The sequence below is a fragment of the Haemaphysalis longicornis genome, unplaced genomic scaffold, assembly GCF_048455015.1.
Source record: "Haemaphysalis longicornis isolate Haplotype H1 unplaced genomic scaffold, Haemaphysalis longicornis Haplotype H1 scaffold_3, whole genome shotgun sequence".
In the NCBI taxonomy this organism is placed as follows: Eukaryota; Metazoa; Arthropoda; class Arachnida; order Ixodida; family Ixodidae; genus Haemaphysalis; species Haemaphysalis longicornis.
In genome coordinates, this window is record NW_027526335.1 from 120002359 (window position 1) to 120020503 (window position 18145).

Below are 18145 nucleotides of genomic sequence, written 5' to 3' on the forward strand. Positions count from 1 at the left end.
CAAAATAAGGCTCGTGATTCTTTGACCACGTTTGTGCCTGTGTTCTCTTTTTGGTTTTATTAGTCTGCGCGTGTCGATGCTTGTGACATAGCGTCATCATATCATTCACTGCAGACAAAGAGTCAGCTTGTTCACCAGCAATGAGTGATGGGCACACCCGTGCGCATCAGCTCACTTTTTTTAAAGATTTATTTATGCGTTTTAACTCACAAATCATGACTTTGATACTTCATATGGCGTAACAAGCTGAACAAAATGGCTCTGCTAACCTCGCTAGTACCATTGAATATGTTCTCTCTTCCTTTCAATCTCCATGCCGAGTTTTGCCCAACATTTATTTGGCCATGGGCCGGCTGTGGGTTGCTAAAGCCGGTTTTGAGAAATAGTGCTACATGACATTGTACTTATCTCAGGACATAAGCTTTAGCACCGGAGGCTATGCACCCACCACGGAAAATCGTGAGGGTCGTTCTGGTTTTGTGGGAAGCTGGTGAATTAAAGTGATTCAAAAAAATGTCGGGCGAGCCGTAACGCGTGTGGCTGGCCTAGCGCAAAGCGTGTTTGGGGCCTGCGGCGGCTATAAATAAAAAAAGTACAAGCAGCAATACCCAAAAATTATCAATTGGATAACCAATACGGGTTTAATTCGTATAAACTCGATTACGCAACGTCTAAAGATATGCAATACAGTTCGCTTGCAATGAAATCGGTATATATGTAGAAACATACTCATTTTATTGTTTTTTATCTATGACTCGGAGTTATTTGGAAGCTGCTCTGTTGTAATCCTTAGCTTTTTTGTCCACATCATGTATCATGCCTGTTTCAGGCTGCTTTATGATTTTTAATTATTTAACTGTTGGTGGAATCAATTGTTCTGTTTGATTGTATACAAGGACGATATTGTAGGGCGATATACACTTCTTGAAGTATTCGCTTATGTTTCAATTCTGCTGACACAGTGTGTACAGGTCTGAGGACCTCTATAAGGCCGTCTCTGCCGTTAGTCACAGTCTCCTCTCGCGTAGACAAGAATGAAGATTTTTTTTTAAGTTGAATTCAAATTCTAGAGCTAGCATGCTGCAGAACACTGCTTTCGCGCTGGGTCACGCATGTAAAAAAGGATAAAAAACAGCACGCTGTTGCCACTGGATTGCGCACAATCTTCAAGTCGTGAGATCACAGCTGTCATCTTCCATTGACTTCGTCGTAAAGCTGTTGAAATTGACACGCCCATGTAGTTTCATGCGTGAGCGTATTTGCCCGAACCGAGACGATTGGCGTCGCGGGTGTGGGATACTCTCAAGGAAGGCAAGAATACGCGTTGCTTAGCAACACCTAGGATGGATATGGTTTACGTTGGGACGACACATGATATCAGAGAACGACACGCGGTGCTTTCCGCCTCTCCCGCTTCCTCCCTTAGAAGCGCAGCAGTCCCTAGCAAACTAGGGGGCTGTGCATGGCGTAACGCCGCCCTCCCGGCAGGTGCTGCGGCTAATTAGGGTTACTGTAAGTCCCTAGGAACCTGGAGGCACCCAAAACACCGGCATGCACGTTTAGCAATCGTAAATTAATATTTTCGACCTCTTCGTTCCCTATCTTAAGCAACACGACCACAGATGTGCCCGCCAGGTATCCTGCTAGTTCATTTCGGCATGAAATATGCGGCCGCGCTCATCTTAGTGAACGGATCGGCTTCGAATTTTGAATCAGGCAACACTTGGAGACTGAGCATGAGGTGAGTGGTTTGAATATGGAAACGACATGGTGAGAGCAGTCATGCGCCACTTTGAATCACAATTTACTTAAGTAGAAAATGGTGATAAGGACCACAGGATGCTTTTATAAAAAGTACACCATGACTGCCGCCGCCGGCAATGTCCCGCACAGAGACGTATACGTGCAAACACAAAAGCATGGGCTCAAAACTCTACACGGGAACACCGGTGAGCACGTGATCGCAAAACTACACTGTAAATGGCTGAAATGTAACGACCGGCATTTGAGCCGGTTAAAAGTAAATGTAACCGTGTGATAGCGCAGCATCAAATGGACGTGTTGCTCTCTACAATAAAGTAATGTTTCTTTATCTTCCTCTCCCTCTCTCTATTCAGATGGTGCAGCTTCCGATGATCCCTTCCTGATGAAGAACCCACACTGAGAGACCAAATTCCTGGTCAGCTGCTTGCCCCAGCGCATCGAGACCTGTCGACATGGGCGGAGGCAACAGCAGCTGCAGCCAGCGGGGACTGGGCGGCCTGCCCCTGCAGCCCGCTGGGCCGAGTTCACTGAACGACTCGACAACGTCTGATTACGTCTTCCCTGACACCGTGGTGTGGGACTCGAGTCAAGTGCAGCGGGTCGTCGCGCTGTCCATCATCATGATGTTCACACTGGTCGGGAACTCAGCCATCGTCGCTGTGCTGGGCCGCCCGCGGGGTACAAAGCGGCGCTCTCGCGTCAACCTTTTCATCCTCAACCTGGCCATCGGGGACCTGGCAGTCGGCTTCTTCACCCAGTCGTCAGAGATGCTTTTCGAGGTGGGTGAGCCTCGTCTGCTCTGGCAGAAAACACCCGAAATACGTTGGTTCTTCTAACGTCAAAGGAGCCCTAAATAGGCCCTCAAAGGTTGCGATTTCACGGAGGTAATCGCTAGAGTACGCGTTCATGACAATATTTATCAAATATTACACATCTGCGCACTGCAGGGGCCACGCAAACATGCAAAAAAAATGGTTTGTTATTTTCTTGTTTACCTCTTACTCGTAACCATTGAAACAAAGCTGTGGCGGAGCAACTGTGACGCAGCAGTACTAGTGGCACTTCAGACGGCATTTGGCGGGATCCACAGAATGCTGGAGCCAGTGAATGTGTCAGGTCAAATAAGAGCGAATAATCTGTATCAAAGGGGCCCTGCAACACTTTCGATAGCCGCTTTAACTCGTTCGTTCAAGTATGGAAGCACTACGAAAGCAACAGTTTTCACCAGCACGGAGCGGCACAGCGTGATTTGCTAGTCGCACCAGATACGCCTTTCGTTTAAGCTTTGTTTTTGCGGCTGTATTTTTAAAGCTGCTATCGGAAAGCGTTCGTTGCTGCAACTTAAGGAAAACCGACCAACAGCCGCTACATGGCCTCAGTGGAGAACGTCAGGACCGGGAAAGAGAGATAAATCTTTAGAGCGAGTTTCTACGTTATCTGATGAGGATAGAGCAGTAATTTTTCGGCTGGGGTATTTTGCGACCCCCTAATCTTAGTACTGGGTGCGTCGGGTGACTATGTTCTGTAAGCATTTAAGATTTCAAAAAAAAAAGTTAAGAAGGTTTGTAGGGTCCCTTTAATAAATTGAGATTAATTCGTATGATTAAGCACGGCATAATAGCGGGTCTGCTATGTCGTCGGTAAGGCGCGGAAATAAAAAGCGACCCTCCGAACAAAACGCCTTCAAAGCGCGCAAGCAAAATTAGGTACCCCTAGAAAAATTTCTTGGTTTTTCTTGCAGCTGTTGAAATTTATGCCTGTACCCGTCATAACAACAAGCGCGGGATTCTTATCGCTGCGTCTTTTCATCGCCTCGCTTTGCGCTACGACGATGTACTAAAACTTGAGGCTCTAAAGCACTTCCCTTCCAGTGCACAACGGTGTTGTGTTCATGAGAGACTTCTCGCTCCATCACTTCGCTGAAACTAGTTACTGCAATGCGCACATTTTCCTTCTTTTTTTCCTTTTATTACGACATGAATATAACAGCACAATTACCTCGTCAGGTGTTAACTGTGTTGAAAGGGCAAATAGTGCTGTATTATAAAGTTCGTATACGGTTCTCTTCAACCCCAGCACCGAGACCACAAAAGCCAACGTGGATCGCGAAATGAAGAGGCCCCTCTGTTGTTAGGCTTGGTGTTGTCATTCTTATTTGCGTTGCTTATTATACTGCAAGTTGGCAAAGTTTCTTCAACCCCAGCACGTAGATAATGAAGGCCTACCAGGACCGCAAAATGAACAGGCATTTTGTTGTGATACTTGGTTTTGTCATTCTTATGTGTATTGCTTCTTCGCGCTGTTGTTAACGTCTCCTGCCCCTGGGTGTCCCTTGAAAAGGTAGGTGGCGCTGATAGGATAGGGAATAATGCGATTCTTCATCCGTACACTGCGAATAAAGAAAGAATGAGCGCTGTTTTTTTTTTTTTTTTTTTTTTTGTGGGCGGGTAAATAAAGGAGGCAATGGCGAAGCAACCGGGTAGAAAGAGAAAAACTTTGCATTACCTCCGGCGGCCTCCTAGCAAGCAAGATCGGCCACCATGCGAGTGTCGGGGCCGCTCAAGCACAATAGGCATGCTATTGGGCGTAGGGTGAGCCGTCTCTTCCCTGTTCAATAGTGTCGGCTGGTGACACGATTTTTCACTCGCATGAGGAATATCTCGAACCGCACATGGTAGAGAACACTCGTTTTTTTTTTTTCAATAGAAGTTATCATTGTCTTTTACACAAAATATTTTGTGAACCCGCAAACCCTTGTTGCTGCAGTCTCTTCGGTGTTTCACATCTAAATTGGGACAAAAAGCGTGCCTTGTAAGCACGAGTCTGCCTTTAGGAGAATCTCCAGCGAGGAACAAAAAAAGAACTTAAATCTGTTTTCCGACGAAAATTTAAAACGCGGGATTTTAAAGAGGGAAGGTTGAGTCGAGTGGAATGTTCATCGTATGACTGGCACGATCCTGGAAGTTCGAGAGGCAGCCCGGGAAAAAAGAAGGGAAGTGCCGAGACTAAGGCGTAGCTGATACACCCCCGCCGTCATTATCTCGGAGACGCGGCCGTAAAAATGATTTTTGGCTGGCATAAAAAGATTCCTCATAAAAGGAACGCCCTACGATATTAACTGCAACTTGTTAGCGACTGCTGGATCATTTCCACTGAACGTTATGTATCCTGTCTCTTACGTTGCGTCAGAACTAATCGAATAATACATGAAAAAAAAAAAAAACTGGGGGTCAATTCACTATTTCAAGGTGCAATGCCAGCGAAGCTGTCGTGGTAACAAATCTGCCCTGTCTCCAAGATGTGAACGTGCTTGGACGGTCAGGAACTTTTCGACTTGTCGCAACGACGCACAGCTTCAAGGTTATCACTTTTTCACAAACTTTATCACCACCCATTGCTTCATGATAATTTCTTTTCTTCACCAGCTTCCATTCTTCCTAGACACGACCATCCTTTCAAAGTGAAGGGTTTAGCACGTCATACTTTGAACTATTCTCGGTCATTCGTTCCGCGTAAAATCGTTGACTGGAACGCGTTTACATCACACATAGCCGCCGTCATTGATGCTGTTAACTTCAATCAACTAATTCTCACGGAAGTTGTTAATTTAAAACAAAACTATCACTTTTTTATTCTATAATATCTGCCACATTTTTCTTTTTCTACAGGGATTTCTTTGTTGTTGCTTCTTTTTAGTTTATTTTTTACGCGTTATTTCGGGCTAATTTATCATATTTGTCATATTGGTTTGTCACATTTTCAGTTGATATTTATCATGTTCTCCTAGTGTATATCTTTTATCATGTGATACAATTTATCAAATTTATCGTATTTGTCACATTTATCATATTTGTGTTCGCACATGCGCTGTCGTTTTTATGTTCTATTTCTCCTAGTGCATAGCTTTGTTCGTATGTTTGTTTCTACTGAACTGACTACCCCCTTGGTAATACCCTCCTGCGTCAGGGCCTTTAGGGGTACTGTAAATAAATAAATAAATAAATAAATAAATAAATAAATAAATAAATAAATAAATAAATAAATAAATAAATAAAATCAAGCAAAATGAATCACGATTCACCGGTGTTCAAACCAAAGAAGTGCGTGAAACAAAAGACGCTTGTGTGTAATTTGGAATTGAGCAAACCTGTTATTTGGCTGGCATGAAAAAACTTCAAGAACTGTAGAGGTTTATACAATCGAACAAAAATAGGGCAGCTGGTTTTCTTACCGTAGAAGTCCATATTTATTGACAGCAAACGAGAAACCCACAAATTACTGGGTGTACTTACCATATAATTTGTTGTGTAAGGGTTGGATAGTTTTGATAAAGCAATTGTTATAGCTGTTTTCTAGAAGCATTCTCCCTGCGGAGAAGCCCACGTATTGACCGCAGTAGGGGATTCTGTAACGCTTACAATTTCACCGTAGCGTAGTTATGACAAGCAAAAAAAGTAAAACTGACCATGATGATAGAGTCATCTTAGCGGCCAATTGTCGCGCTTTGAAGGATACTCTAGTGTAGCCAAATTGACTTTTAATTTAGGAATCTTTCTTATTGCGCTTTAATGAGCATCTTCTTTGTTGAGTAGTTTACCGAGTTAGATTGCAATGCGCATGCGATTTAAACTCCAGGGCATGATATCCCTTAATAATTCGTCCGAAGGGCACTTTTGGGTCTTTTTAATTCTTGTTGTTCTCCTCTGCTAGTGCACTGGTTGTTCATAATGAATATTCCCCAACTCACCCAACTCAGCCCTCTTGAAGAAAATCCGGCTCTCTAGCGGCCTCTTGTATCTGCGGAGAAAGTTGTAAGCCGAGACGGACTTTGCATAAACCTTCGCTCGTTAATTGCACTACTCACCATCGGATTAATTTCTCGGCCCGTGTTTCCAATCCCGTTAAGGTAGAAGTGTGAATAACTATGAAATTTTTTCCACTAATATTGCCTGAATGTGTTATATTTAGAATGTGTTATATTTATATTTAGTTATATTTAGAATTGGTTACATTTAGAATAATAAAATTAAAATGCGCGATCCTCCAACATAGCTGTGACAAAAATTTGGAAGGAAGGAAGTTCGCGGACCTCTGTGCATTATGTGCTCTATATTACCAAAATTTGCCGTCAGGAGACCATTCTGAAGCTTCGGTATTCAATGGGGTTGGGAATTATTACCTTGTAAAAAACAAACGCTGAACTCTGCGCCAACAATGACAGAATATGGCTTGCCTAATTGGTTGGAAGTGCTTCCTAATGTTACCATTTCTTCTTTTGCGGCTGTCAATCTTATTTCACTAAAATACTGAATCGACTTTTTGAATGCACAACTAGCGGCGAACAGTGGATTATCAACATTGTAAGAATCAACGCTGTAAGGTCGGCTATGCTCTCAGCGATATTATTTTTTTACTACCGCTGCTTTGTTTACGAAATTTTTGCAGCAGCATTTAGAGTAGCGAAAATTGGGAGACCGGGTAAGTTTGTGTTACAAAATTCAGTGCTTATGACACTGCTTTTTTTTTAGGATCACAGGAGTTTGTTGGGATCATGCACAGCTGTTTGCTGTAAGCACGAAAACAAAGTAACCAAGACGTTTGCAAGGCGCCCGCATTTTTTAAGAAACCGCTTTATGCGGCCTCCTGTCGACAGCAATTGCAATTTATCAGTCAGAAATTTTTTGTCACCTACGAGAAACAATGAAGCTTTTCAGAGGAATTCGCGGTGCAACAGTACAAATCTGCATTACTTCACTCTGTTGTCAATCGTATGCATGTAACTCCTTGGGCATGCGGCACTTTTGTGGCCGCCTCGGGGAAGGCTGTGCGACTTAGTGCGCAATAGCCGAAACACGTATACACACATGTCTAGTCCACCGCGCCAAATGCACCCGGGCTCAGAAGGAGTTCGCAATCCCCCTCGAAATACAACCCTAGGCTGCTTTCAGTTTAGGCACGCTGATGACAATGATGATGCGTCAAAAAAAAGATCCCGCCGGTGAATGTGGCAAATGTGCATGGGATGCAAGGACGAGACGGCCCGCGTCCTTCTGAAGCAATGATACCCGAAGATACCCTTCAGAAAAACCTCGTCTTCCACTGCGAAAAAACACTCGATTTAAACGAGTCGTTCGAAAATGTCCTGCAGAATCGCTTAAAATATAAAAACGCAATCTTCATGTGTTGTGCACCTAGAAAAGAAATAAGGCAATGTGCTATCAGAGACGTCAGTTTCCGCCTAACAGCTGTCATCTATATTCGGCGGGAATGAGTTTGAAGCCGGTACAAAGATCTCCTGGGATATCGCAAAAGTTGGGGCATAAACCGCATACCTCGGTGGAACTTTCGGTTATAGGTTATGCGCGTAAAATCAGCCACGAAGCTTCCCCCTACGACCAACATCACACCTTAGGGGAATGGTAATAACCTTTGACCCAAACGCGAGACTGCTGCCATTCACTGAGCTTCTATATTTACCCCGTTGTGAGTCGGTCATCATAGCTAGAGGAAATGTGGTTCCCCCGTGAGCTTTCTGGGATGAAGAATAGAGCAGCTTGATTGACGGTTTTGTTGATAGAACACTTCGTTTCTTTTTAACATTCCTTTTTTTTCTTTTTTTCTAAAATCCGTCGTTTCTTTTTAAATAGTAGTTCCTATTGTTCATGTGGTTGATTTTTTGAACTGTTGCGAAGAACTGCTTTTGTGTGTGTATATGTTAGTCCCCCCTATGTAATGCCCTCGGGCCCTTAGGGTATGTAAATAAATAAATAAATAAATAAATAAATAAATAAATAAATAAATAAATAAATAAATAAATAAATAAATAAATAAATAAATAAATAAATAAAACACTCCTTCAAAGCTCCTTTTCTTGTTAAAATAAAGTTCATCAGTCTATAGGCTTCGAATCCTGTTTCGGGGACGAACGACAAGGTTTCAACCAACGCAAAATAAAAACAAACCCCCCGCGTCTGCTTAATCGAGAAATCGATTTCCCTTAATCTCATATCAACCGTAGTGGTAACCCGCCGTTCGTTAGCTGACTACCGCTGCTCCAAGTAGGGAGAGAGTCATAACGCCAAAATGCTCTGGGTCGCAGATCTGCAGCTTGTGCTTTTCCTTTGGAGAGAAGGAATAAAACAATTGAAGTCGAAATTAAAATTTAAATACAAATTTAAGTGATATGTTGTATGGGCTGAGTTACACTTAAGTAATTCTTTGTGTATTAGGACTAGTTTATTGCTATAATGGTAGATTTAGTTTACTTTTCTAGCTACTTTTGAGTGGTCATAATATACTTCGCAAGAAAAAACAGATATTAGGACCATTTTGCACCCACTTCTATACTTGTTTTTGTAAATGTTCGTGATGATGCGGGCTGCCTTATTTGAACGGGAAATACATTCTCATTTGTTTGTTGAGGATGCTACATTCATAAATGTACCAGGGTGCTTGTTTCGACACGAGGTAGCGGAAGGATTACTCACTGCGGCAAAAACGAAAAGCCCAATGAGGACGGCCAGAATAAAAATTGATTCGAAACAAGCACTGTCCGCAGTAACACTTGTATGACGCGATCAAGCCATGCCGTTACGCATTCAGGGGCGTCTTCAATTACACATTGTAACCTTTTGATTGACGACAATGTCTCGCTTTGTTTTTATTTAACAGGCCCGGTAGCAGCGGTTACTTTTGTTTGGAATCTGGAGTGCTCTCAGATTATGGTCAACAAGAATGTCAAATTTCAGAATAAGTAGCTGCAAAATATTCCGCCCCAACATTGTTGCTCTACTCTCACTCTATTACTAAATGCTCGTTTAACACATTTTTTTCTACTTTTTCTGCTCTCTGTTCTTCAAGGTGTGGACAATGTTTGCGGGCTTGAGTTGCAGGACAGTGTATAGTGCGGCATACCTTTTTTTCGTCTTTTGAAGGGGTTGGAAGTGTAAACGTCGGCTACCATGACTTCCCCGACGGCGCGTCGTGCTATCTCCTTGGGCCGCAGCCAATTCGGCAGTCGTCTAGGGGCTTCACGGAGCATGCGGTCACGTCTGCGCCATGAACAACATTGAATAATATCAAAACAATGTCCTGGTTTTTTTGCAGCTGCGCATGTTGATTACGATCGTGCACCAGCTAGTGCAATTTTGGCCGGGCCTGCTGCAAAGGATTCATACTTTAATTCAAGCCGGCGGTTTCGAAAAAACGATGCACTAGACAGGTAATTTGTCAAATTATTCTCCCATTTTTCTGTCTCATTAAATGTAGCTTGTGTTTTAGCTATGGCGGACGCCGTTGATGACAGGGCACAAAAACTACGCAGTTAAAACGTAGTGGTTAAAGGCACTTCGCAGACCAAGCTCTGGAAATCTTACGTCACTCTCAAATACAAATCTAATACACACTACGTTGTGAGCATTTCTTAAAGCGAAGAAACTAGCCATCGCAGAAAATACACTAGATAATGAAGTGTGCTCAAAAGAATCATCACACGACTCGTACAAGTTTTTTGTTCTGCCTTCATCGTCTAGAGTATTTAATGAATCTACCGCAACGAGTGATATCCCCAGTTCAGTTTTCAGCTGGAAAAGAGATGATTTCTTACGCATCCTCCATTATTCAAATGTGCCAGCTTGATACAACACTATGAATGTGTGGAATGATGTTTCCAGTGAGATGAGTTGCAGCTGCATTTATTGTCGTTTTTAACCGGAGAGTGTAGAAAGGTGCAAGTGAAAAGTTACGCTGCATCGACCGTAGTCTATTAGCAACCGTTATTCTAGTTCGCATTCATTTATTTGGATTACATTTCCTGGCATTCATTTGTTCCTGATCCACAGTTTAATCCTAGGCACCACCGGCTCACATCTGTCATTTCGATCCCCGACGCAGATTTCCGGCGGCTGGGTGCTTGGTGCAGCGGGCTGCAAAGCGGTGGTGTACGTGCAGATGGTGACCCTAGCCTCTACCACGTTCATCTTGACTTCGATGAGCTACGATCGATACGTGGCCATATGTCGCCCGCTCGAATCTGGCTCGGGCCTACATCGTGCCAAGGCCATGTTGGCTGCCTCCTGGACGCTCGCCTTCCTGTTCGCCCTGCCGCAGCTGTTCATCTTCGTTCAGGTAAGCCACGGCTAGATATGGCGGACTACCAGGAACTCACGCCTTCGGCCGTCCTATCGTGGAACTCCATGTAAAGCACGCTTCACTACACGGATGTGTGTAATGCAGGAAATTAATCTTCATTCAATAACGAGGTGGCTGGAATGATTTTCAGCTAAAAGCAATACCTATGAAAATTTCAAAACGCCCATCATAATACTCTCGTTTGAGAGATCAGCGCTCCAATGCTCTTGTTTATCTCGAGGCGGTGGGCCTAGCACTTGAGTAGGAACCAACTACAATTTCTAATGGGGTATTTCAGCCTGAAACCACCCAAAGTAACGTACAGCATTATTCCAGTGGCAGATGGTGTTCACGTCGCTTCCGTCGCTCGTCGAGCAGGGTTTGCTTACCATTTATCTGTTTCACATTTGTGGCGCTTATCAAATGAAAGCGTTGCAGATTTCATAGAACAAGAGATAAAGTTCAAATTCAGACCACAAAAGATAAACCAGAGAACTAGCACCGCTAAGTTATTCCGTCTTTTTTTTTTTTTTTTGCTGTTGGTTTGAAGTACCTGCATCGCCAAGTTCCTTCTTGTTTTTTGTTGTTGTAGCTCCGGAGTAATTATTTATGGGGGAACTTTATTCCGCAAGGCATGAAAGACATCTTTAGGAAGTTTGGCGCCGTGTTTAAACGTGAGGGCAGAAACAATCAGACAAGAAGAAGTAAAAAGAAAGAGTCTTCCGCGTCGAGCGCACAATGCAAGCGGGAGTAATTTTATGAATAGCGTGGAGCGAGCATTGCTGTTGTCGGAGTCTATGCGCTTGAGATAGCATGCACTAGTGCGATCGTCAAGTTTAGAAGAAGAAAGTTAAAAAATGGGCGTTATTAGTTGTGAAGAAGGCTGTAAGGAGATTCGGCAATGTGGAAAGGGAGTGTTCATTGAGAGATTCTTGTAATAATGGTTAAAGAGGCTGATAAAATAGCTCTTTGTTGTGTGCAGTGCAGTGCTGTCTGTTGGAGCTGAATGCACTACATAACGTAATGCTAGAAGTAATTCATTACAGGAGAAAGAGCATTTCTTTAAGGAATAGGGAATTAACCGGCTTTGGGGAATGCTATACGAATTCGCTTTTGCTTCCGATCATTTTTTCTCCTCTATAACAAAAACGGATGCAGATAGTCGATGTGATGTATACTTGTCCGCGCAGCGTATTGTAGAAACGGGAGGATATCGTCATGTCCTGGGGTAAATACCACGGAAATCTGTATCCCCACCCCTCCCTTTGTCATTCAGCCGCAGTAGATTCCCCTGAAAATTCCACTAGTACAATGAGGTGCTTTCTTTTCTCTGGGCCACTTAGGGTGACATTCGCGCTGGGACGCATGGTATTGCCCATATGGAGGGATAAGTGTAGGGATGATGAAGGCATGGGAAAAATGGAAAGAGCATAGAAGAGGGCGGTGGAGTTGCCGTGCCAACAGACCACAGAAACGACACGTAGGAACCCTGAGATGGTGAAAAAAAAGTGGCCGCGTGTACGCTCCCTTCGCTTAAAACGTCTCCGAAAGACGTCAGTCTTCAGCCCTTCAGCCCTTCTGCCCCTCCTACCACGTACATGCCCCTCTTCTTTCCACAACCACCTCACGCTCTTCCCTTCCCGTTTCGGTCTTCCTACGATAAACACGCTGGAGGTTTCTCCAGCCAATTCAATTTTCCAGCGTTGCATTCCTCGCGCGCCATGTAGAGGGACCTTTTATTACTCTTGTATTTCTAATGCCGCCGGGAGGTCTCTACTTCCTTGCGTGGGCTTGTTGTATTTTCGGGTCAAAATATTGTTTTAACGCGCATTTTGTTAAAATTTCCTCTCGCAAGGATCTTGTACACACCTATTTTCAATTAAAAGAACACTGCCACTACCAGTTTTGTGTAGATGTAATGCCTCATACGTGTGCGATGGTTCCTTTGTTCTCAAAAATGTTTAGTTGTTTGCAGAGGTTTTCCCTATATAAACTTCTTATTTCAGAATGTTTGCAGATTTGGCCAGGTGGCCGCACACGGTACAGGCAGACAAAAGACATTCAGAAAGACAGGCTAAAAGTTTTGGAATAAAGTAGCCCAATAAAGACTGTCGTCTTTTAAAAATGTACAGAAAAAAAATTACCACGCCTTCCTACATAAAGGTTAGAGTGGCGCGAAAGCTTACAGAGCATCAAGCTTTTGTTAAAAGTGCGTCCAATCGATCCTCAAACCTGCACAGATCCAAATCGCCAACAAAGAACGAAGCCCATGCGGCGATTTCACGCGCACTAAGTAAACGCATCTACGAACCATCCTAATGTATACCGATACGTGGTTCATGAGATAAAGATCCACTATTATACTCCTTCTTTGTGATCGATGCGTGTAGTATTGTCTTATCTAGAACTGTTCTTTTCTCACAATTTCGAAGCAACAATTTTTACACGCTGTAATTGTGGTTTCAAGCTCGCGCCGTGGGTCCAGAGAGCTTATTAGAGCTTTTCGATCGACCTGCGGCTCAACGGATAAATGGATTACTTCCTTGACCAAACACCATCGTCCCACCAAGAAAGCTTCTGCTTTAAAATACTGAGAATCGTTTACTAGAGCGTTAGCTCTCCTACGCAACCTCCGAAGTTTTTAAGCTTCCCTCCAATTATGTACTTTTACGCACATGCAAGGTGCTGCATGGTTGGTACAGTGGAGTACAAAGAATGCTTACACTTTAGAAGCAAATGAACGAATGACTACTTGAAAGACCCACATCAGCTTACCGCTGAACATCCGAGAAACGTCCAGGCTCCGTTCCCGGAAACTTAGTGGGTTTACGTTCGCTTACCAGTTCCCTTGCTGATTATGTATTTTGAAACGCGTCATATGGCGAGAAGCCAATGCCGATAGCAGCGAAAGATGAAGTAACGGTGCCACAACTTGCAGTGTTGTACACGTTCCTCTAAAACAGGAACGAAAGCTCGTTCCTTCCCAATTTTGAAACGAGTTCCCGTTACAAGTTCTTTCATTGCGAAAGGAACCCTTCCAGTTCCACGTCGAACATTGGAACGTGTCGATACATTAACGTTACATTTCGTTTTTTTTAATTGAAATTATGGTTTGGGAATCCTCAGGCAAAATTAGGTGAGAAATTTAAAACTCACATCGAACTGCGTATATTATCGGAATATGAACACCGCCAGCAGCAGTTTATCTGGAGAAAAAAAGATTCCAAAGAAACGCTCCTAGACAAGTTTTTTTCAGGGAGCACCGGACAAACTCCAGACATGTCTAACTGCGATTTTGGAGCTCGTTTATTAAAGGTGCAACACATGTGACACTTCCCACTTCGTTCTTACAAATGCGCAGTAAGGTTACTGCACTTCAGGTACGAAAAGAGTAAGTTACTCACATGCAGGAACGTAATTAAATGTCTTGCATAAGAAACGCCGTCGAAAGGAACAATACGTAGGACTTCAATGAATCTTAATTTAATATTACAGTTTATTTAAATTACCTTACAGGCCCCTTTGCAGGGAATTTAGTAAGGGGGTTACAAAAGTGAAGCCTTACGGATCATCAGCACAAATGTTCGACTAAATAGGCACAGCAGAACAAGTAATCACTACGAGGTTCGCAATCAAGGTGTAGGTCGGAAGATGATAACAAGAAAAAAAAATAAAAGTCAACAGCCTAGTCACGCACGAAATCTACGCACAAGAAATCCACGCACAAGAATTACAAAGTATGCTAAACACAGTCAGGTTAGTATATAAAGAAAACAACCAAAGAGAGCCAAGTATGTGAACGTGACACACGAATCTATTACGGGGTTTGAAATATGCATAACGGAAAAGCACAGGAAATAGCACGGAGCCTAATCGCGTGCGTAAAAAAACACACTATAAAAATATAGTCGGACACAAAGTGCTACCCTATAAAGTAAAGGAAACAAGAAAAAGAAAAGAGACAACAAGAAAACGCCCACTTTGGTACAGAAACGAGATATTATTCGGCTATACAAGCAGAAAAGAAGTTAAGTACATAACAACGTTATAGGATATGCAGAAGAAAGAAAAACGTAGAATGAATGAAAAAATGTGAAGAAAATTAGTGAGAAAAAAATTCCCGATTCAACATTCGCTACTAAGTAAAGTCCTCTGTTGGAAGAGTTATATCTTGATGTTGTAGTCAGACAGACGAACCCGTTTTTTCGTCAACACTTCGTTGGAAATGTTCAAGAGCCGTTCCACGGAGGCGCTTGAGGGTACCGACGTATTGTACTTGAAGAAAAGTTGGTTCCGTTCCTCGAAGTTCATCTACGGCAGCCGGAAGTAAACTCGTACAAGCAGGTACTGCGAAAGCTCACCCTGTACCCCGTCGGGAAGGGTTTGCTCCCCAAAGGAAAACAAATTCTCGGGCGCAGTCGAGGTGGCAAATTCTGCCCTTGATCGCTCTGTCACCGCAGCCAGCTCTGTCTTTATGTCGCGGATCGCCTTATCTCGCATAGAACTGTCTCGATCCATGATAGCTTAAACATTGGGATTAAGCAACTGGCAACGACGAGTTCGCGCTTTCCTTTGAGGTTTCCAAACCACCTATAATCCCAAACAATTCCCGGTGGCCGGGTTACCCAGCAATTCCGGTCACCTTTCGAATGACCAAACATCGAGAGCAACTCCCTCGACAACAACACACCCGCGCCTCGCGTGCACTAATGAGGTAATTACCCCTGACAATTTACGGTGGTTTCGCAAGGTACCTGCAGCGCCACTCGGACTTTCCCCGGCAGAGAACAATTCTATCGGCCAGACGAGCATTCTGGCCTCCCCAGACAAACGATGGAAGGTGAAAACAATTCTCGCGGCTGCGATATTCACCCGTCGAACGCCGCGTAAGCTCAACCAGCATGAAAGCAAGCACAAGCTGCTGCCTGCTGCATGGTTATTCTTCTGCCTCTGACTTTTGAGGAAGCATGTTCCGCTGAAGGGTGGGCAAATTGGCCAGCTTATAGGAAGAGAAACACATTAGCGACTTGTGGAGTTTTGTACTCGAGCCCTGGCATCAAAACCAGCCAATTCGTCATGTAACGCTTTCAAAAGGAACGCCGTTCCTTCCGTTCTTTCAAAAACCTAACGAGTTACTGTTACAGTTCCATGACCCTTAATGGAACGGTGGTGTTCCTCCGCTCCTCCAAAAAGGAACTAGTTCCAGGAACACCGTTTCTTGGAACGCCGTTCCGTACAACACTGGCCACAAGCATACACGAAGAACAAGACGGGAGTTTTGTTTTCATTGATGCGCTTGCCTTGTCCTGCTCTGCGCGCTATGTTTGCTGCACATAACATTGCAGCAGGGGATTCGTGCTTGTGTTAGCACATTCTCCCTTCCGCCTTCATGCCGCAGAGAAATCGTCACGGTCGGTTTACACATTCCGTCTATCTTACGGTGGAGGTGTTTATGACTTGCTTGACCAAACCTGCGTCTTTCAACACAGCCGCTTAGAAGCATTTTTTCTCCAACGCTAATTAATGTAAACTGCTCAGCAACTCTCAAACTATTGTGGGTATCTTGGAAAAAATAATACTCAGTTTGGCGCTGAGACGAATGTATCATTACACTGAAGTTAATTTACTCTTCATAATGAGTCAGTTCACATTGAAGTTTTAAACGCTGCAGAAGCTCCCTCCGCAGTCCATATATCTGGATGTCTGTGGAGCAAGCGACTGAAAAAGTGGCTGTAAACTCTTGGTTTATCGAAACTATTCCGGAAAAATTACATAAAAGTGAGACGCTATTGGGGCTCTAAAATCACGCCGAGATTTCCCTATTTTTCACAATTGCGCAGTTCCCACTTAAGTTGTAAATACTGTGAAATTACCGTCTTCTCACAATGCACGGGCTTCTACGAGAGGGAAACGGACAACACCATGTTTTCCCACTAGAATAAAACTCTAAGAATGGGTATATACGGGAGGGCAAAGGACAATCTCAAGTTTCCCCTTTGGAATAGAACTCTATGAGTGGGCATCTACAGGAGGGAAACCTATAACCTCAAATTCGCCAGCTGGAATAAAAATCGAGCCCTTTTAGGTTTTATTCAACCATCATACATACCTCAACACAGTTATCCATCAGTACTGCTTCGCTGGTCTAAAATCTTTACGGTAGTGGAAGGGCTTTACATTTTTCCGCTCTAACACCTGCCATCGCTGGATGCTCGCCCATGATCTATATAAAGTATTCTCCTGATTATATCCATTTTAATGCAGGTTCTTTCTTCATCGACACATGAATCGAGGTCAAGAACTCAGTTGATACGCAAAAAGGCAGTCAGAACACATCAAGCCAAGCGATAGAACACACGGTTCTGGAAAAGGACTTGTTCGCTCACGGATCTACTTCCATCGCAAAGCTCAGAATCCGTAGAAAACTATAGAAAAACAACGTCAGCCGTTGTTTTTCTGACCACCGATCGCCGAAAGTAAACTGAATATCTGGCAGCCGGGTACTTCCATTGTGTGTCTGAAGAATGGCGGCCGGAGAAATACCGAAGTACTGGGGTCCGAATGTTGCCGGACCTATGTATGATCAGTGTCTTCCAGAACTTGAATGCTGCCGGGACGTGTTAGAGAGCGGCCACAGACGGGCCGGCCTTCAGGCACACTTTCTGTGGTACCTGTGTTCTTAGGAGACATTGGGGAACGACTGTTATGTTTAAGATCCATAGCAAATGAATGATATTTATGGTGCAGTTACGACACTTAAAATTTCACCTTTTTTTTTCTACGCAGCCTGACCATCAAAAGAAAAAGAACTACTAGCATCGCTTTGCTCAAAATCGCGATTTCTCTCGCTCCTTTTCCGACGTTGAGTTCCAGGCGCGGAGTTTTGTGGGTACTTTCGGCAATTTCCCAGTGACTTTTGTTTTTAGTACCTGGCAACCCTGCTGGGGTGTTACCTTCACGCTGTAACGATTAGGTTGCTGTCGAAAGCAGGTGGTTTCATATCGGCAGCAATTGTTCCTGCTTCCTTGCTTCTCATTCGGCATTTCTGTGTCTCTTGAACGTTCTTTTGAGGCGTACCTCCGTGACTGACCACAATGTACAGCTCTCACCAAAGTATATGCTTCGGAGACCATCAGACTAGAGACAGCACCCAGGTACAGATTTTTTTCCAGTGCTGCGGTTGTCATTTCATTACCATCGTCATTGTCCTTTCCGATTCTGTTGCTTTAATTTGTTTCTTAGGATAAATAAG

General features: G+C 43.7%; 1 protein-coding gene across 1 annotated transcript in view; it reads left to right on the forward strand.

The window, feature by feature from the left end:
* The window catches only part of LOC144175047 (gonadotropin-releasing hormone II receptor-like), a 201703-nt gene that overhangs the window by 110490 nt on the left and 73068 nt on the right, over positions 1-18145 (forward strand). The window contains exons 2-3 of the mRNA XM_077704085.1: positions 2118-2543; positions 10657-10890. Coding sequence (XP_077560211.1) covers positions 2217-2543; positions 10657-10890 — 561 coding nt within the window. The 5' untranslated portion in view covers positions 2118-2216. The remainder of the gene's footprint in view (positions 1-2117; positions 2544-10656; positions 10891-18145) is intronic.